Here is a 20,438-nt window from a genome sequence, read left to right as displayed (position 1 = left end):
GTAGCTCTGGTCCCTGACAGCCTGCGGGGATTGGAAGTGGCTGGCTCTTTGCCTCCCCCTTCCCCACCCTACGCTATGCCAGCTAGCCCCCCACGCTGGGACTGCACGGGAGCCGGTTCCCCCTAGAAGGGACAGGCCCTGCCCCATTCCCTGCCCCACTGTGCCAGCCAGTCCCCTGTCCCGGGGCAGGATTGGAGCCAGTGCCCCCTAGAGGGGACAGATCCTGCCCCATACCCTGTCCTGGGGCTGGATCAGAGCCAGCGCTCCCTAGAGGGGACTGCCCCCCCCCTCGGTGCCCCATTCCCTCCCCCACTGTGCCAGCCAGTCCCCTGTCCCGGGGCAGAACGGGAGCCAGTGCCCCCTAGAGGGGGCAGGTTCCGCCCTGTTGTTTGACTCCTGGCGCTAGCTGGCCCGCGCGTGGGCTGCGTTTCGTCATGAGGACTCAGGAAGGGGAACCAGCCAGATCTCCTCAGCTTGGCAACGTTCACGGGTCGAGTTTTTTGCAGGCAGATTTGATACAGACCCGAGTTCGTCGGGGCCTTGCGCTCTCGAGCCACCGCGCTGGGCAGGAGAAGGGGGAAAAAACCCCAAACAAAGAGACCTTTGTGGGCTGGAGAGCGCCTCGGCTTCCCACAATGGAGCGTCCATGCCGCCACAAAGCCTCCCTCCCCACCCTTTTGTGTGTTAATTGGGTCGCGGAAGCCTATCTTATCGGGGCCGGGTTTGCTGGGGACACTGCTTTGCTTTGGCCCGGCAGCTCTCTGTGTAGCGCGGGGGTGGACGGCGAAGGCTGCTTGGCCTGGCCTAGCTCAGTGAATTTGCACCCAGACAAGGCACCCCTGTGCTAGGGGGCATGGCCCAGAGGTGGGGGTGTGAGCTAGGTCTGGCAGGGGAAGGGTGAGTTCTAGGTTTCCTGGAAAAGTTGCTTTCTTTCTCGGCGCAGGCAGTTGTCCTGCCCTGCCACAGAGAGACGGTTGAAGACAAATTTGTCACAGACCCAGATGCTCTGACACAATTCCCTATCAATAGGCCGGCAGCTGGCCTCCCGCCCCGGCCTCAATCCAGGCAAATGTTGCTAACCTGGAGCCCCCGTTCTAGCCCACATTATGAGAGAGACTCGCACTGGGTGTGTGCAGTAGTCACACCTTGTTCCTGTGTGGTATGTGAGGTCATAAGAACATAAGAACGGCCGTACTGGGTCAGACCAAAGGTCCATCTAGCCCAGTATCCTGTCTGCCGACAGTGGCCAACACCAGGTGCCCCAGAGAGGATGGACCGAAGACAATGATCAAGCAATTTTGTCTCCTGCCATCCCTCTCCAGCCTCTGACAAACAGAGGCCAAGGACACCATTTTATCCTCTGGCTAATAGCCTTTTATGGACCTAACCTCCATGAAATTATCTAGCTTCTCTTTAAACTCTATTATAGTCCTAGCCTTCACAGCCTCCTCTGGCAAGGAGTTCCACAGGTTGACTACGCGCTGTGTGAAGAAGAACTTTCTTTTATTAGTTTTAAACCTGCTCCCCATTAATTTCATTTGGTGTCCTCTAGTTCTTCTATTTAGGGAACTAATAAATAACTTTTCTTTATTCCTCCTCTCCACACCACTCATGATTTTAAAGACCTCTATCATATCCCCCCTCAGTCTCCTCTTTTCTCAACTGAAAAGTCCCAGTCGCTTTAACCTCTCCTCATATGGGACCCGTTCCAAACCCTGATCATTTTAGTTGCCCTTTGAGAAGTCAGCTGCTCTCAAAGCATTTCGCAGTCCTCCAGACCCCCTGGGGGCCTGGGGCAGAGCTCTGGCCCACATGGGGCATGGATAAAGGGGCTGGGGGTTGCGTGGAAGTCTGTAGATTCCCCCTCCCTTCGGTAGCCTAACGGGGTCCGTCAGGACGGGACCGTGCTCCTTCCATCCAGCCCAGCCTTCTTCTGCGCCCTGGGGAGTGGGAGGCAGGTGGGCGCTTTAGCAACGTGCCTGGGGGGTGAAATCTGCACTGTTTTCCCCAGCTGTGGGGGGAGGGGGAGAGCAGCAGAGCATGGAATCGCTTCCTCCCCCTTCCAGGCAGATCCCCGGGTCGGATCCAGCTCCAGGCTTACCTGAGGCTCTGGGCTCGGCCCATGAGCCTCGGGGCGCCTCTGCCATCTCCTGCCCCATGGGGGGCTGCAGGGCTGGAGTGCCGGCTCTGGTTCCTCAATGCTGGTGGGGGAGGTAGAGCCTGGAGGGCTGGATTCGGCCCCCAGGCCTTACGTGCCCCACCCCTGCCCTTTCCCCTCTGAGAACAAGGGAGCCTCCCCTGCTGAAGAACAATGGGAGGCTCCCCTGTTGCCTGTCTGCCCAGGAGCACCCTGCATGCCCCATGGCCGAGCTGTGTGCATTGGGTTGTCAGTGGAGGTGACCAAGGATAAGGGGGAACCAAGAGCAGAGGAGACTCGCTCCCTTTAGCTTCTTCACTCCATATGGCAGGGCGTGTCCTGCTCCCACTCAGCAGGAAGTCCTGGCTTGCGTGGAGAATGTGCGAGCAGGTGAACACACACAGCAGGGCTGACATTTCTCTGCGGGCCAGGCAGCAAGAGCCCAGGCCCAGAGCAAGAACCTGGATTTCCTCAGGATCAGTGCAGATGCCTCTCCACCAGTGTGCCCTGCCAGCTGAGCGCTCGGGTGGCCATCCTGGTGCCCAGTTTCTGTGGGTGGTGCACATCTGCACATGCCTTGGTGCACAGCACAAAATTTATTCTGCACAGGATGGGAAAAATTAGAGGGAACATTGCTTTCAAGTGCCGCTGGCTTCTCTTCACCTGCCTTCCATGCACTCCTGTCACACGCTGCTTTCATCCTTGCATGCTGGTTTGCAGCATGCCGGGGGGCTGAGTGTGTTGCCCAGCGCAGCTCTGTTGGGGAAGTGACCGTTGGTCGAGGAGAGATGCTAGTGTGCTCTGGGTGTGCGTGGCAGCCGTTAGGTTTCCTGCTCCTTGTCTCTTGTGGCTGATCCTTTCAATAGGAAGCGCTGAGCCATGCAGCTGCGGGTAGAGACAATGTGACTCGTATTTCAGGATCAAATTCCCTCCAGCACGGCTTCCCCTCTCTTTCCCTCGCCGCTTCCCTTCACAGGCAGGGCTGCTCGCCCCTGTGTTCTACCTGTGTGCTGCTCAGTCTCCGGGCTGATTCTGGTCTCATGGCATTGGGACACATTTGGCATTATCAGAGAGCTGGTAGGTAAGGTCCCTTGGGAAGCAAGACTAAGAGGAAAAACAACTGAAGAGTTGGCAGTTTTTCAAAGGGACATTATTAAGGGCCCAAAAGCAAGCTATTCCACTCCTTAGGAAAGCTTGAAAGTATGGCAAAAGACCGTCCTGGCTTCACCAGGAGATCTGGCATGATCTCGAAATCAAAAAGGAGTCGTATAAAAAGTGGAAACTTGGTCAAATGACAAAGGATGAATATAAGCAAACAACACAGGTGTGCAGGGGCAAGATTAGAAAGGCAAAAGCACAAAACAAGCTCAAACTAGCTGGAGACATAAAGGGTAATAAGAAGACATTCTATAAATATATTAGAAGCAAGAGGAAGACCACGGACAGGGTAGGCTCATTGCTCAGTGAGGAGGGAGAAACAATAACAGGAAACTTGGAAACAGCAGAGGTGCTTAATGACGTCTTTGTTTTGGTCTTCACCAAGAAGTCTGATGTAGGAATGCCCAACATCGTGAATGCTAGTGGGAAGAGGGAAATAAAAAAGGAACAAGTTAAAAATGACTTAGAAAAGTTAGATGTCTGCAAGTCACCAGGGCCTGATGAAATGCAGCCTAGAATACTCAAGGAGCTGGTAGAGGAGGGAGCTGAGACTTTAGCTCTCATCTTTGAAAAATCTTGGAAGATGGGAGAGATTCCAGAAGACTGGAAAAGAGCAAATCTAGTGCTCATCTCTAAAAAGGGGAATAAGAACAACCCAGGAAACTACAGACCAGTCAGTTTAACGTCTGTGCCAGGAAAGATAATGGAGAAAGTAATTAAGGAATTAATCTGGAAGAAAATTAGGTGATAGGGAACAGCCAGCATAGATTTGTAAAGCACAAATCATGCCAAACCAATCAGCTAGCTTTCTTTGATAGGATAACGCACCTTGTGGCTAAGGGAGAAGCAGTGGACGTGGGATACCTAGACTTTAGTAAGGAGTTTGATACGATCTGGCATGACCTTCTTATCAATAAACTAGGCAAATACAACTTAGTTGGGGCTACTATAAGGTGGGGGCATAACTGGCTGGATAACCATTCTCAGAGTAGTTATTAACAGTTCACAATCCTGCTGGAAAGGCATAACAAGTGGGGTTCCGCAGGGGTCTGTTTTGGGACCGGCTTTGTTCAATATCTTCATCAACGATTTAGATAATGGCATAGAGAGGATGCTTATTAAGTTTGCAGACGATACCAAGCTGGGAGGGGTGGCAAGTGCTTTGGAGGATGAGTCATAATTCAAACTGATCTGGACACACTGGAGAAATGGTCTGAGGTAAACAGGATGAAGTTTAATAAGGACAAATGCAGAGAGCTCCGCTGAGGAAGGAACAGTCTGTGTCACATACAGACTGGGAAGTGGCTGTCTAGGAAGGAGCCCGGCAGAAAGGGATCTAGAGGTCATAGCGGACCACAAGCTAAAGATGAGCCAAGAATGTGATGCTGTTGCAAAAAAAGCAAACCAGATTCTGGGCTGCATGGACAGGAGTGTTGTGAGCAAGACACGAGACGTCGTTCTTCCGCTCTGCTCTGCGCGGATCAGGCCTCAGTTGGAGCATTGTGTCCAGTTCTGGGCACCCAGTGCCGGACCGAGCCATACTTGTGCCATACTATAGGGGGCGCCTGATTAAAGTCAGGGCTGGCTTTAGGAAGTACTGGGCCCAAATCAAACCAAATTTTGGTTGAGCAAAAACAAACAAAAAAACAACCCAGCACACAAAGAAAACTCACAGCCTCTTTAAAGAGACTGCGCACAAAAGCCTCTGTGCTCCTTCTCCAGGGCCAATGCCCCCTCCCACGGCACACTTCCAGGTGTGGGGCCAGATTCAGAGGAATTGGCCTAAAGCCAGCCCTGATTGACGGGGCAAGGGGTGCAGCCCCCCCTTATCAGTTCTGTCAGCACCCCAGGCAGCTGCTCAGCTAGTCCCTCTGCTTAATACACACTGATCTCATAGAGGTGGAAGGGACATTGAGAGGTTATCAAGTCCAGCCCCCTGCCCTCATGGCAGAGCCAAGTACCATCTCTGATAGATTTGCCCTACATGGTCCCCTTGAGAATTGAACTCACAACCCTGTGTTTAATAAGCCAATGCTCAAACCACTGAGCTATCCCTGCCCTTCTAGGAGGAAGGTCTAGAGAACATGAGCTGTGAGAGACGACTGCGAGAACTGGGCTTGTTTAGTTTAGAAAGGAGAAGATCGAGAGGGGACGTGACAGCGGTTTTCAGGTACCTAAAAGGGTATCACAAGGAGGAGAGAGAAAAATTGTTCTCCTTTAGCTCTGAGGACAGGACAAGAAGCAAAGGGCTTAAACTGCAGCAAGGGAGGTTGTGGACTCTCCATCTCTGGAGATATTTAAGAGCAGGTTGGACAGAGCTAGATGGTGCTGGGTCCTGCCGTGAAGGCAGGGGACTGGACTCAATGACTCTCGAGGCCCCTTCCGATTCTAGTGTGCTATATGTGCCCAGGGCTTCTGCATCCTCTGAGCTGCAGTCGTGAAACGAGGCCCCATTGCGCTGGGTGCTGTACAAACCCAGAAGGAAAATATTGGTCTTGCATCTCTGATCAAGCCAGCGAGGTGCAAACCCCAGCTCGGCTGGTCGCCTCCTGCTCTTGGCTAGCGCCGGTGCAAGCACCTGTCCAAGGTGCAGGGTGAAGGAGATTGGACCCTGCTGTCTTTAAAAGCCCAGCTGTATTCTCCTCCAGCTCCCAGAAAAATACATGCCAAACCTGTGAGCTTGCAGGGTAAGGCTGTGCCTGCGCGGCACAGGTAGTCCCTGCTGCACGTATTGGTGGATCCGCCTCGCACGGCCACAGGCAGCGGTGAGACTACGGGGGCGGCGCCAAGGGGAGCTGGCACAGCGGGGATTTTGCTGCTTGCGTTGCACCGGTGTGCTCTGGAAAAGCCGCACGGGTCTGCCTGCCTGAGCTGGAATTGCCTGCAGGGTTGGCAGGCCCATAAGCGGATCTTTATTCCCCTCTGGCCGGTGGGGAGCTGAGGGCCACGGTGGGCGAATGGGGATGTTGCTTGGACTGAGGGGAGGGGGGTAATGACAGCAGGACCCTCGGTGGTTCCCAGATGTCTGGGGCGCCCACTGACTCCCCCCTCCTACTTTCTTTAGAGTTTCTGGCCAACTGCTCGGCCCTGGGCTGCCAGCACCACTGCGTCCCGACGCTCGTGGGCCCCACCTGCTACTGCAACAGCTCCTTCCAGCTGGCCGAGGACCGGAAGAGCTGCAAAGGTGGGTCGCGCCCGGGCACGGCGGCATGGGCAAGCGCTGTGGATTACACTGCCCCCCTCCTGCCCCAGTGCGGGCGCTGAGCGAGGGGTGTCAGGCAGGGGAGACCAGCGGGGCAGGAGTGGCGTGCACCATGCATGGGACCATCCCCGGTGGGGGCGGGGGCGGGTGAGGGTCCAGTGCAAGAAGGACGCCTGCTCGGCCAAAGCTGCCTCGGCGCAGGAGCCGGGAGACGTGTGTTTCCTTTCGGTGTCTCAAGAGCAGGCTGAGTGCAGGGTAAAGGCCCTGAGGGCAGAGCGGGAGCCAGCGGGCGCAAGAGCGATTCAGATTGTTCACCCTGTCCATTGGAACGGCTGGCCCGGGGCTGGGTGGGTTCTCTGCTGGCTGGGTCTGGGGCGGGTTCTCCGCTGGCTGGGTCTGGGGCGGGTTCTCCGCTGGCTGGGTCTGGGGCGGGTTCTCCGCTGGCTGGGTCTGGGGTGGGTTCTCCGCTGGCTGGGTCTGAGGTGGATTCTCCGCTGGCTGGGTCTGAGGTGGGTTCTCCGCTGGCTGGGTCTGGGGCGGGTTCTCCGCTGCCTGGGTCTGGGGCGGGTTCTCCGCTGGCTGGATCTGCCCTGGCTCAGCCGAGGCCCTGGGCAGGCGGGCGGTGGGATTCGCTGGGGGAGATTCTGGGGCACAGGTGGGGCTCTGGCTCACAGAGGCAGCCGTGGGACCAGCCTTGTTCTCTCGCCCCCTCCTGCAGACTTCGATGAGTGCACCATCTACGGGACCTGCAGCCAGAGGTGCAGCAACACGGAGGGCTCCTACACGTGCAGCTGCGTGGAGGGCTACCTCCTGCAGCCCGACAACCGGTCCTGCAAAGCCAAGAACGGTAGGTGGCATTGAGCAGCAAGGCGTGGCTTGCGGCTGGCGCCAGCGCTTAGGATCTGGGGTGTGTGCAGAGCCACCTGGCTTGCCTGGAGTGTGCACGGTGCTTCCACCGTGTTCGCACGTGACCAGGTGTGTGTGTGCATGCAGAGCCACCCCGCTGCCCCACAGCGTGTACGGTGCTCCCGCGTGTTCGCACGTGACCAGGTATGCATGTGCACGCAGAGCCACCCCGCTGCCCCACAGCGTGTACGGTGCTCCTGCCGTGTTCGCACGTGACCAGGTGTGCGTGTGCATGCAGAGTCATCCCACTGCCCCAGAGTGTGCACGTGTTCACACGTGACCCAGGTGTGTGTCTGGGTGCAGAGTGACCCAGTGGCCACAGCACACGTGCGAGGAATTCCTGCCTGCGTGTGCGGGCCTGGAGCGTGTGCCAAGCCACGTGGCCCCCTGGAGCACGCACATTTCACAGGTGGTGTTGGGAATCAGGACTCCACGTCTTAAGCCTCGGTCTCGTGTCCCTGGTCCCATGTGGGTTCCTGGGCTCCCTGCTTTAGAAGCCCTCCTGCCGTGTTGGGCCGACCCCTCGCGTTCCCTCTTGCATGGCTCTGGCTGGGAGCTCCCTGCTGGGGCTGCAGATTGCACAGAAACCTGCTGCGGGTTCCACCCTCCCTCCATGGCCACTCTCCCCTCCTGCTTCCAGAGCCCGTGGACCGGCCGGCCGTGCTGCTCATCGCCAACTCCCAGAACATCCTGGCCACCTACCTGAGCGGGGGCCCGGTGCCCAACATCACCCCCACCAGCACCAAGCAGACCACGGCCATGGACTTCAACTACATCGAGGACACGGTGTGCTGGGTCCACGTGGGCGACAGCGCCTCCCAGACCATCCTCAAGTGCGCCAAGATCCCCAACCTGAAGGGCTTCGTGGAGGAGCGCTCCATCAATATCTCCCTCAGCCTGCACCGTGAGTGGCCGCCGCGGCCTCCCCTGCTCCCCCGACTCTCCTCCCCCCCCAGCGCAGGGCTCTGGCCTCTTCCCTCCCCCTGCTCTCCTTCCCCTGCTCCAGCGAGCCCATGCCTAGAGTGCCCAGAAACGTCTGTGCCTCTTTAAAGGCTGGTGCAGGCCAGCTGGGGGGGGGGGGGGGGTCGCAGGATCTTTAAGGACTCGTGCTCAGGAGTGGAGGCCCGAGTTCACACTGGCCCCCACCTTTTTTTTTGGGGGGGGGGGTAGAAAAATACGTTGTTGATTTCAAACGGCTTTTCCCGAGGGCCTGCAGCTCCGTCTGCCTGCTCTTTGCTTTGATCCCCTCCTGCCGCCTGTTTACCGTGTCCAGTGAATAGGTCAAATGCTGCGGCCCGGGAGGGGTCTGTCCCTGACGCAGCGGGCTTGGGTCGGGGCAGACGGTCGCTGTTGGTGTGTCCGTGAGGCCCGGGTGTCGGTTACCTCACCTGCCTCCGATGGTAGGCTGGGATTTAAAACTGCGTCTCCCGAGCTGTAACGAGAGTCGTTGCTGGCGGCATCACGGGGGGGGGGGGGCAGCTGCAGCCTCAAAAACTTGCTGTGTGTTTCCTGCTGCTTTCCCCACTGGGCGCGGCTATTTGGGTGGACTGGGGTGTGCCGAGGGGGGCCGCAGCGGCGTTTAGGGGCTGATAGTCTGGGGGTGAGGAGAGGGATCAAGGAGTGTGGGGAGAACACCCAAGCTGGGGGGCGCTGGGGTCAGGCGGGGTGGGGGCAGGTCTTGCGGCTGGGGCTGCAGCAGCACTCAGCCGGAGGCAGAAAGTTTCCGAATGGGCCAGGAGAGCTCTTTGCCCCTCGTCCTCCCTGTTTCCAACCTTGTGGGGGAAGTCAAGGTTGGAAATCAGGACAAAGGATTTCCCTAGGAGGGTGGGGAAGCGCTGGGCTGGGTTCCCGAGGGAGGGGTGGAATCTCCATCCCTAGAGGTGTTTAAGTCCCAGCTTGACCAAGCCCTGGCTGGGCGGATTGAGTCAGGGTGGGTCCGGCTTTGGGCAGGGGGCTGGACTCAGTGACTCCTGAGGTCTCTTCCAGCCCTGGGATGCTAGGACTCTCTGTGGAGAAATCGTTCCTGGGTCCTGTAAAAATGCAAAGCTGAAATCTAATGCCAAGCTTTGTTGGTGTTCCTGCTCCTTTGCGGGCCGAGGCGGGGACACGTGTGAGAGATCCGTCCTTACCCACGGGAGCGTGACGCTGAGCTGTAAATCCACTTAGGGGCTCTTTTATTTACCGGCTTCTTTGGGGCACTTATCTACTGACAGCAGGAGTCAGGGTTCCCTGGTGCCTGCGGCCTTAACATCCAAGGGGGACGTGCCAATGCTAACGTGCTGAAAAGGACTAGTCCCCCAGCTGGCAGTGCTGTCCTGGCAGGAGAGGCGGCATCTGTCTGGGGCTGATAGCCACTGTGCATCCGTGGTTTTTCTGCAGGAAGATTAGCGTGCCCGGCATGGCGGGAGATAGGGTAAGTTAGGGCTGGCAGCTGCGGCTGGCAGGGTCCCATGCACGTGGGTCTGTCTGGTTTCCTCTTGCTGCTCACTTTTTCTTCTGCGAAGCGCCCTGATGCATTTCTGCACAACGACGCTGCTGGCGCCTCTGAAAGGAACCTGCTTCGTCAGGTCTCAGCCATCCCAAAGGACTCCCTGCAAATCCTTCCTCTTTACAGCCGCTGCACGACCAGGGGGCTCATTTTCCCGTTGAGGGTCACACACGTCTCGCCCTGTCAGCTCCTTGGGATACGGGGGTGAGGCAGCGCGAAGGAGGAACTGGCCGCGCGGTAGCAGGGAAGTGAAAGTTGTGTGGTAGGCTGGAAGAACAGCTGGCTGGAATATCTGGGGCTTGGGTTCGCCGCTGGGACCGGCCTCTTTGGAGGTGTGCTGGTCTGTGGATCTGCTGGGTGGCGGCCCCAGCCGCACACGGTTCACGCCAGTTAAGTCTCAGCCTGTCCCCGTGTCGATCTGCCTTGAAAAATAAACTCCCTGACCACTGGGTTCCTGGCAGATTGTCCCTCTGGGTTTGGACGGCTCCTGGAACCTGCTCCCTGCGCTGCAAAAAATTCAGAATGATCCTGGCTGAATGAGACGCAAGCCCCTTGTCGATCAGCTGTCCCCTTCTAGGCCCTGGTTTTTCCAGGGGCGTCCTCCGCGCAGCCCAAGTGTTCTCAAATAAGAACAACCCAGGAAACCGCAAACCAGTCTGTGTAACGTCTGTGCCAGGGAAGATAATGGAGAAGGTAACTACGGAATTCATCTGCAAACACCTGGACGATAATAGGGAGATAGGTAGCAGCCAGCATGGGTTTGTAAAGAACAGATCATGCCGAACCAATCGGATAGCTTTTTTTGATAGGCTAACGAGTCTTGTGGCTAAGGGAGAAGAGGTGGATGGGGTATGCCTAGACTTCAGTAAGGCAGTTGACACGGTTTCGCATGAGCTAGGCAAATACAACGTAGATGGGGCTACTGTAAAGTGGGTGCATAACTGGCTGGAGAACCGTTCTCAGAGGGTACGTCTAGACTACAGGCTTTTGTTGACAGAGGCTTTGTCGACAAAGAGCGTCTAGACTACAGCCAGTTCTGTCGACAAAGCAAGCCGCTTTGTCGACAGAGAGTCTAGACGTTCTCTTTTGAAAAAGCAGAGTGTGGATGTCCACAGGACTCTGTGGATAAAAGGCGTTATTCCTCGTGGAATGAGGAGTAACGGTAGTTGGAACTAGGAAGCCTAGTTCGAACTACCTAGTTCGTGCCCCGTGTAGCCGCGCTGCACGGGGTTCGAACCAGCGGGGTTTTAAAAATGGCGGCTCCCCGCTTATGCAAATGAAGCCCGGGAAGTTCAAATCCCGGGCTTCATTTGCAAGTGCGGTATGCCTACATTACCCTCCTAGTTCGAACTAGGAGGGTAGTGTAGACATACCCCCAGAGAGTAGTTATTAACGGTTCACAATCCTGCTGGAAAGGCATAAGAAGTGGGGTTCCGCAGAGGTCTGTTTTGGGACCGGTTCTGTTCAATATCTCCATCAACGATTTCAATGTTGGCATAGAGAGGATGCTTATCAAGTTTGCAGATGATACCAAGCTGGGAGGGGTGGCAAGTGCTTTGGAGGATGGGTCATAATTCAAACTCATCTGGACACACTGGTCTGAGGTAAAGAGGATGAAGTTTAATAAGGACAAATGCAAAGTTATTTATTAGTTATTTATAAAAGTTATTCATTAGTTTCCATAATAGAAGAACTAGAGGACACCAAATGAAGTTAATGGGTAGCAGGTTTAAAACGAATAAAAGAAAGTTCTTCTTCACACAGCGTGTAGTCAACCTGTGGAACTCCTTGCCAGAGGAGGCTGTGAAGGCTAGGACTATAACAAAGTTTAAAGAGAAGCTAGATAATTTCGTGGAGGTTAGGTCCATAAAAGGCTATTAGCTAGGGGGTAGAAATGGTGTCCTTGGCCTCTGTTTGTCAGAGGCTGGAGAGGGATGGCAGGAGACAAATTGCTTGATCATTGTCTTCTGTCCACCCTCTCTGGGGCACCTGGTACTAGCCACTGTCGGTAGACAGGCAACTGGGCTAGATGGACCTTTGGTCTGACCCAGTACAGCCGTTCTTATGTTCTTATGTAAAGTGCTCCACTTAGGAAGGAACAATCGGTTTCACTCACACAGAACGGGAAGCAACTGTCTAGGAAGGAGTACGGCAGAAAGGGATCCGGGGGTCATAGTGGACCACAAGTTAAATACGAGCCAACAGTGTGATGCTGTTGCAAAAAAAGCAAACGTGACTATGGGCTGCATTAACAGAAGTGTTGTGAGCAAGACACGAGAAGTCATACTTCTGCTCTACTCTGCGCTGATTGGGCCTCGACTGGAGTATTGTGTCCAGTTCTGGGCACCACATTTCAGGAAAGGTGTGGAGAAATTGGAGAAGATCCAGAGAAGAGCAACAAGAATGATGAAAAGTCTAGAGAACATGACCTATGAGGGAAGGCTGAAAGAATTGGGCTTGTTTAGTTTGGAAAGGAGAAGACCGAGAGGGGACATGAGAGCAGTTTTCAAGTACCAAAATGGGTGTCACAAGGAGGAGGGAGAAAAATTGTTCTCCTTTAGCTCTGAGGACAGGACAAGAAGCAATGGGCTTAAACTGCAGCAAGGGAGGTTTAGGTTGGACATTAGGAAAAACTTCCTACCTGTCTGGGTAGTTAAACAGTGGAATACATTGCCCAGGGAGGTTGTGGAATGGCCATCTCTGGAGATATTTCAGAGCAGGTTGGACAGACAGCTGTCAGGGAGGGTGTAGACGGTTCTGGGTCTGGACAGGGGACTGGACTTAATAACTCTTCCAGTTCTAGTGTGCTATGAGTCTGTGATTCTAATCCAGGCAGGCCCTGCCCTGCCCCACTCCCCCAAATCACAAGTATATTTGGTACATGGAGTTATTTCTCTGTGCCCTTTGGGGGTTGAGTTTTTCGCCCTCATCTCTAGGGCTGGAAACGTACGTGTTATTCCCTAATGCTGATAGAGGGCTGAGCTTCTACGGCAACAAGGAGATGCTGAGGCTGGGGTTTTGTTTGAAAAAGAGCCCCCAACCTTCCTCGTATGGCGCTATCGCCTGGCCAGTATTCCTGGTGCTTGAGTTCGGAATCCAGCATGCCAAGGGTACATTGGAGGGCCTGTCTTGGCTAGAGACGTTGTGCAGCAACCGGGAGCACTGGTCCTTGTGTGACGTCACCGGAGGAGCCAGCAGCACCGCTGGAAACAGGAGCCACAATCTCCTAAGCCCCCGCAAGACCACCCTGCCGTTTGCAAGAGCTGCAGCCTCGGTTCCCTGCCACGGGAGTGCTTCTCCCCAGCGCTCCTCCCAGCTGATGCGCAGCTCGGCGACGTCTCGGCGAGCTGCGCTCTCGTTTCTCACCGCTCTCCTGCAGCTGCAGCGTTTGTGCCCAAAGCCGGAGCCAGTCTGCTTTCAGGAGCTTTCAGGCAGGTGGTTGGAAGCCAGGCGGCCGTCCCAGCTGGGCTGCCGCCCTCTGCCAGCGTCACAGCCACCGTTCCTGGAAGCCTTCGCTCTTTGCCTCTCGGTTCTCTTCCTGGGCTGGTTGCGCTGGGCTGGCTGGCACTTCCTGGTCGAGGGCTTTGCACGTGGCCGGTTCTGAGCTCCCTTCCTCCCCCAGTGCCAACAGCCAGTCCTGGCACTAGTGCGAAAGCTTGCACGCTCACCTTGGGCCCTGGGCCTTTTTTTCCTACTGAACTGGGTAGCCACACGTGGGCTTTAAACCCACATTCGCACGGAGACGTTTAACAAGCGCCCAAGGGAGTTAGGCACCCGACCTCCTGAAAGCAGATTAGCTCCGGCTTCGGGCAAAAAGGCTGCGAGTGAAGGAGAGAATTGAAAAAGGAGAGCGTGTCATTTGGGGGAGGAGGGCAGGGCAGAGCCTGCCTCGATTTGCAAACGCTTGAGCTGGAGAGATGGCGCCTCTGGGAAAAACGGCAGGTCACGTGGGACAGCGTCTCTCCTCCCCCTCCCCGATGCACCAGGGCAGTTACAGAAGAGGGGCTTTTTCAGCCCTCGCCCTGCATCGGCTCTGCTTTCATTTCCACGCTGCTGTTGAGCAGGGTTCCAGCCTCTCCAAGCCGGGGTCGCATTGGCCAGAGCTGGCGGGGGCTCTGTTTTCTGTGACCTGAGTGCAGGGCTGCGGCTCGGTGCCTCTCACCACCCCGGGGCAGTTTGCATCCTGACCACCAGGTTCTGCTTAAAGCTCCGGATGGGCTGTCACAGGGAATGGGCCGGCTGGGGAGAGCGGGCCGGGGTGTAAGTCCTGGCCTGCTGCGGAGCAGAAGAGACCCTCAGTTTTCCTCGGGGACTTGGATTTCCAAAGCGGGGAACTTTAGTTTCCTCTCTCGTCCCTTTTCCTTTGCTCGCTCTCTTTGCAGGGTGTGCGAAAGTTCCAGCTCTGTTTCTAATCAGTACAATCCCTGGCAGGCGCTGAATGTCTGCTCGCATTCAAGGACAAAAGGCGGGGGGGGGGGGGGGGAGGAGTCGTTTTTCGGCAGCTTGGAACGGTTTTCCTCCCCTGAACAGTCGACCCAGTGTTGCCGCTAAAATGGAGCGAGCTGGGATTAAGCGCCTCTGCTCCGCCCCGGCCGCCCCTTGGCTTAGGAACGGCCCCTTCCGGGGGCTGTTGACCAAATTCACAGGCCGGTGACTGCAAAGTCCCTCGGTGCCTTCCCCCCATTTTACAGATGGGGGACGTGCAGCTCTGGCCTGGGGCAAACCCACATTCAGGCAGGAGGCCAGCAAAGGGCCTTCGGAGTTAAAACTCTGGGGCCAGCCCACGTGTGGTCCACCTCCGGCATCCTTATGGGGACACAGCGACGGCTGCATGCCCACGACTGTGGCAGGAGCCACATTTTCATGGTATTCAGTCACTTCGAGCCGATGGAAACCAATGGGAGTTAGGAGCCTAAACGCCCTTTAAAAACCTGCCCTTAAACGCTTCATTTAGAGTCCCGCAGCAGAGCCGGGAATGAAATTTGTTTAATCTGCATCAGCTCAGTAATTCAGCCTCAAAGCCCATCTTTGGGGTGGGGATGGTCCTATGGGAACCTGTGGGAGTCGGGGGGCCTGCTGCTATTGAAATGGCTCTGGGAGGGAGGTTGCGGTAACTGACGTGGGGGCTAGTGGAGTTTGGGGATCAGGATGGGGGGGGTCTCCCCTCTGTTACACAGAACAACAGCAAGATTCTGACCCGGCGAGGAAGCGAGGGGGACGCTGGAGGGGGTGAAAGATGCTCCGGGACCTTGCGGGGAGCAGAGCTGTTGAAAAGTCTCACCTTGCGGCTGAGCAGCCTAGAGGATTTAGGTGCCGACCCGATCGAAACAAACTGGGCGTGGGTGCCTAACTCCCTTGGGCGCCTGTGCAAAGGCCCCGTGCGCATGTTGGCTTAAAGCCCGTGTTTGGCTCCACGACCCAATGGGAAAATAAGCCAGGTGGCCCCAGACGAGGGTGCACGCTTTGGCACCAGTGTTAGGACTGGCTGGTGGCACCGGCAGGCGCACGACCCAGGGGAGGAAGGACGTTCAGCTCTGACCTTCAGCCTGCGCCTGCCCCACAAACTCCCCCCACAAACTCCCCCGTATGGTTCCTTCCCTGCCCCTGACCCATCGAGGCTCTGCACCGGGCCGACCTCCTTCTAGCCGGGAGCCGAGCAGAGGCGGTTACCTGGCCTGGGGCACCCTAGAGCTCTCTGTGCAGGATGGTGTCAGCCCCACCTCAGGGGACTGTGCGGCTGGACCGTTCAGCGGGGCCCCGGGTGGAAGCTGGGCCCTGAACCGGGGGAGAGATTGCGCTGGCGGGCAGGCCGGGGCCGTCCGCTCCTGGGACAATGCTCTCATTTATTCCCCACGGACTTTTCAGAGAATTTCAGAGCCAAAAAAAAAAAAAAAAAAAGCTTTCAGGTTTGGATGCTGCTGAATTCTCTCGGCTTAGTAGCAGGCCGGCTTTGGAAACTTAATAATTAATGCCCTCTCTGTGCCGCCAGCTCCCATTCACACGTTGCCCTGGCCTCGAACCTCAGGTACAAGCCGTCCTGGTCCGCTGAGACCCGGGTACTGTTCTCAGGAACGTGGGTGTTCGAACCCGGAAGCCTTGTGGCCTTCCCTCCCCCGGCCAGTCGGAGATGGGAGTGTCGGCATCTAATGTTGGTTCGCGTGGGGGGTTCTGGCCCCTTATGCGACAGAGTAGCCCATGCGCGAAACCGCTGGGACGCCCTGCAAAGTGTTCAGTGGCCGTTAGGCAGCTGGGGGCTGTTTCAGCTGCTGTCAGATTGTCAGTGCCACATTGCTACCTTGTGCTTCTCCTAGGGTCTGTCTACACTGCCACCCTCGCTGTGCTAGGTGCTGAACAGACACACAGCAAAAAGCCGGCCCGGTGTCCTATCCCTGTTAAGACGGGAGAGAACCGGTGACCGAAAGGGTATGTTTACACTGCCACCCTAATTCGAACTAGGGTGGCTAATGTAGGCATTCGAACTTGCAAATGAAGCCCGGGATTTAAATATCATTTGCATGTTCCCATGCGCCGCCATTTTTAAATGCCCTGTAGTTCGAACTCCCTGCCCATGGCTACACGCGGCACAGACTAGGTAGTTTGAATTAAAGCTCCTAATTCGAACTACCGTGACTCCTCCTGCAAGGTTCAGTGGGGCTAGCTAGACTGGCACCTACAAGGAGGAGTCACGGTAGTTCGAATTAGGAGCTTTAATTCGAACTAGCTAGTCCATGCTGCGTGTAGCTGCGGGCAGGTAGTTCAAACTATGGGGCATTTAAAAACGGCAGCGCCTGGGAACATGCAAATAAAGCTGGGATATTTAAATCCCGGGCTTCATTTGCAAGTTCGAATGCCTACATTAGCCACCCTAGTTCGAATTAGGGTGGCAGTGTAGACATACCCTTTCGGTCACCGGTTCTCTCCCGTCTTAACAGGGATAGGACACCGGGCCGGCTTTTTGCTGTGTGTCTGTTCAGCACCTAGCACAGCGAGGCCCCGGTTTCTCATGGGGCTGGAAGTATGAGCTTGCGCGGGTAGGGCGCGGATGTGGGATTCGAGAGCCTTGAGGTCGGCTCGGCTCAGCACTTTGGTTTCTTCAATCTGCCTCGGGCCTCAGTTCTCCGACTGTAAAATGGGTAGAACTTCCCACTGGGGGGTGTGGATAAAGATCCATGCAGGCAGGTGCTTCCACAGTAAGACCCGTAAACAGCTGTTTGCAACACAGCTGGGTTCAGTGGGGCTAGCTAGACTGGCACCTAGGCAGTGCCACCCTGATACGTGGGGTTCAAAGCTCCCAGGGGGTGGCACGTTTCTCGCCTCCGCGACTCTGCAGAAAGAGTTGAAAACACGCCTCCGAGAAGCTCTGCCGCCAGAGGGGAACTGCACAGTCCCCGGGATGGCTTTTAAGTTGTTTTAATTAATCTCCTGGTTTTTTGTGCCAGTCTCGTGATTATTTTCCAGCCTGACGCGTGACGGTTTACTCTCGGGATCAGCCGTGCGAGGGCTCTGGCCTGCGCCAAAGCCCCGTTGGGAGCAGGGTACGTGGAGCCCGGTGGATGTTCCTGCTAGAGAGACCGTCCCCGCCCGGCGTGGGGGTGTAGTTTTGCTTTTCAGGAGATTGATTTCAAAGGGGCTTCGGGAGACGTTCCACTGAGGTTGGACAGTAACACAAATGGTTTCATAGAGGATTTGTGTTGGTGGGGCCATAGGCTGGGGACCAGCTGTGTCCGTGGGACCCTTGGCCTTTTGATAGGACCGTTCCAAAATTTCCAACTAAAAGATGGCTGAGAGGTCGTCTTCTTTTTTTTTCCTCCCTCCGTTCTTTTTGCAATGAAAACCTACCCGCCGACCCCCGAAGCCTGAGGAAGGGGGTGAAACATCCTTCCGAAAACGCTGGCATCCGACTGCTATTAAAATATTTTCCTGGGCACAGCATCTACTTCAACAAGCCTGTCTCGGAGACTCCGGTTCTCCCTATGACAATCTGTGACCCGTCGGGGTGCCAATCAGTGGGAAAGCCATAGGGCTGGAGACTTGGGTTCTCTGTAGAAATCCAGACGTGTTTCTCTCATCCCCCTTCGCGTGGAAAGCTGGCTGCGTGGCCTGCCCCCTGCCAAGAAAGAGGCAGGGATGTGAGCATACTTGGCAGGAGAGCGGAGCGATTGGTAACTTTATCTGATGACTCTTCTCTTTAACTGCTTAAGAACTGTTCTCGTACCAGGAACTGCCGATTCACAAGGCGGGGGCTTTTCAGCTTGGAAAAGAGACAACTACAGGGAAGGGGGATGAAAGGGATCTAAAAAATCAGGTGGAGACAATAAAGAAAGACGTGTTACTGCTTCCCATAGCACAAAGACGAGGAGTCTCCCAGTGCGATGAAGAGGCAGCAGGTTTAAAACAAAGCAAAGGAAGTGTTCTCTTCGTGTAGCGTGCAGTCAACCTGTGGAACTCCTTGCTAAAGGATGTTCTGCAGGCCAGGGCTGTAAGGGTATGTCTATCCAGCAGTGTAATTTCAGAATAACTGGTGTGATTCTGAAATAACAGAGTCCGCGTCTACACTGCAAGCAGTTATTTCGACATAATGTCGAAATACTATCGAGCTGGAGGACTTTTTACTCTGACTCCTGTTCTTGCACAAGAGGCCAGTGTAGACAGGCAACATGAATTTCTTACACAAGCAAGCCCGATGGCTAAAATGGCCATGGGAGCTTTCTTGTGCAAGAGAGAGTCTACACTGGCACGGATGCTCTTGCGCAAAGGCACATGCCAGTGTAGACGCTCTCTTGCACGAATACTTTAACTCAAGAACTCTTGCATTAAAGAGTATTTGCGCAAAGTCATGCCAATGTAGACGGAGGGTATGTCTACACTACCCCGCTAGTTCGAACTAGGAGGGTAGTGTAGACATACCCGTAGCCTGGGTGTGAACCGGGGATGAAAACTCTCCCTCTGGGAGCAGCTGCTGCTGGGGGCCACCCCCTAAAGAAGGAGCTCAGAAGAAATCTCCAAGAGCTGCCCCTTCGGACAGGGCCGTCCAGCCTGAGGCAGGCCCTGCAGTGATACGGTGCCATTGCCCCGACTGCCCAGAAGCACCTAAGTCATCGTCCTCAGGGAATACCTCTGCCGGCAGAGCGCGGGGGTGGCTGGGATTCAGGGCAGGGAAGCGACCGGCTCAGCCCCCCGGGGCTCATCCCAGAAGCAAGACCCCCTTATCTCCCGCCTGTTAGGGGCGCACGCTTTCCCGCTGCAGTCGGAGGCGGGGGCTGTTGTCCCATCGTGACCCCCTGTGGGTGGAGACGGTCGCCGACAAACTCCACAGCCCGTGGACTGAACCTAACCATGCCACGCCTGGGGACACAGACCCTGCCTGGCGTTCTGTGCTGTGACGGGGCGGCTCTCCCAGCTGGCTTCCTGGGATTTTTTCGAGGGGGTTGGAAGCCCCCAGACACCGGTGGGAACGGAGCGTCCGATTCGCCTGCGCGGCGTGGCCGGCCTAACCTGGCCTGGCGCGCGGGCGGGCTGCGGTGGGGCACGTTGTACCTGCGGCAGGACATTTTCCATGCGGGAGAGATTTTTCTATTAAGGCAAAGCCCTTTGCAGGGTTTATCTGGATTTCCTCTGCAAGGTAATATCCGAATTCCCTGCCCTGCAGAGCCGCGGCTTCCCGAGCACGGCGCGGGGGGAGCAGCCATCGCCAAAGTGTGTGGGGGGGAGATTTCGGTGCCTTTTCCCCGTTCCGTGCACCTCAGGCTCCACTGCCGTAGGCGCAGCTCCTCCGGGCGCTGCAGCCTGGCAGGGCGCCAGCTGCCAAGGCCTGGTTAAATGGGCCGTATTAAGATTTTATCATACCGGGGGGGGGGGGCGGGGGAGCAGCAGCGCTTCAGGTTACATCCGAGCGCTGGCTTCACACGGGGGCCGCGGGCTTGTTAGACAGCTGTCCGAAACGGCCTTTGCGGCAGCCCGGGCGCATCTTTCCTCGCCGCGGCGATCATTCGCCCTGGAGAGAGACGGCCGCCCGGCAGGGCAGGAGGAGGGAGCCTGCGTGTATCTCTCCAGCACCGTCCCTTCCACAGTGGCTGGCCGCGATTTCCCACACATCCTCTCCCTCTGGGCGGGAAGGGGTGGGGGGTGGAGGGGGCGTGTGCCAGGTGGGGCAGGCTGCCTTGACAGGTGATGGAAATAAACGAGGGAAACTAATTATCTTGGTAATTGGATTCCTCTCCCGGCTGGGACTGCGCGCTCTGCCTCTTGTATTTGAAATGGAAATAACGCGTCCGTTTGGCCATCTTTTATCCCTGCCCCCCCGCCTCAGTCTGTCTCTTCCCCATCTCCGTCCGTCTGTCCATCCCCCTGCCTGTGGCTCTGTCTGTCCGCACCACTCGCTCTATCCATCCCTATGTCTGTCCGTGTCCATCTGTCCTTTTTCTTTCTCACAGACCCAGCGAAGTTAACCTGGCTTCTGGCTGCAAACCAGTGCCTGGCACAGCCCTGCTGGGCTCCCAGGCTGTCTCCCTGTGGCCGGCAGCCTAGTGTCCTCTCATAAGCTGTCC

General features: G+C 56.3%; 1 protein-coding gene across 1 annotated transcript in view; it reads left to right on the top strand.

The window, feature by feature from the left end:
* LRP1 (LDL receptor related protein 1) overlaps nucleotides 1-20,438 on the top strand; it is a 170,964-nt gene that overhangs the window by 58,143 nt on the left and 92,383 nt on the right. Inside the window, 3 exon segments of the mRNA XM_075901813.1 lie at nucleotides 6,360-6,479; nucleotides 7,216-7,344; nucleotides 8,044-8,307. Of these exon segments, the coding sequence (XP_075757928.1) occupies nucleotides 6,360-6,479; nucleotides 7,216-7,344; nucleotides 8,044-8,307 (513 nt within the window).

Source organism: Pelodiscus sinensis, chromosome 19, assembly GCF_049634645.1.
Source record: "Pelodiscus sinensis isolate JC-2024 chromosome 19, ASM4963464v1, whole genome shotgun sequence".
In the NCBI taxonomy this organism is placed as follows: Eukaryota; Metazoa; Chordata; order Testudines; family Trionychidae; genus Pelodiscus; species Pelodiscus sinensis.
This window is presented reverse-complemented; position numbering and strand designations above follow the sequence as displayed.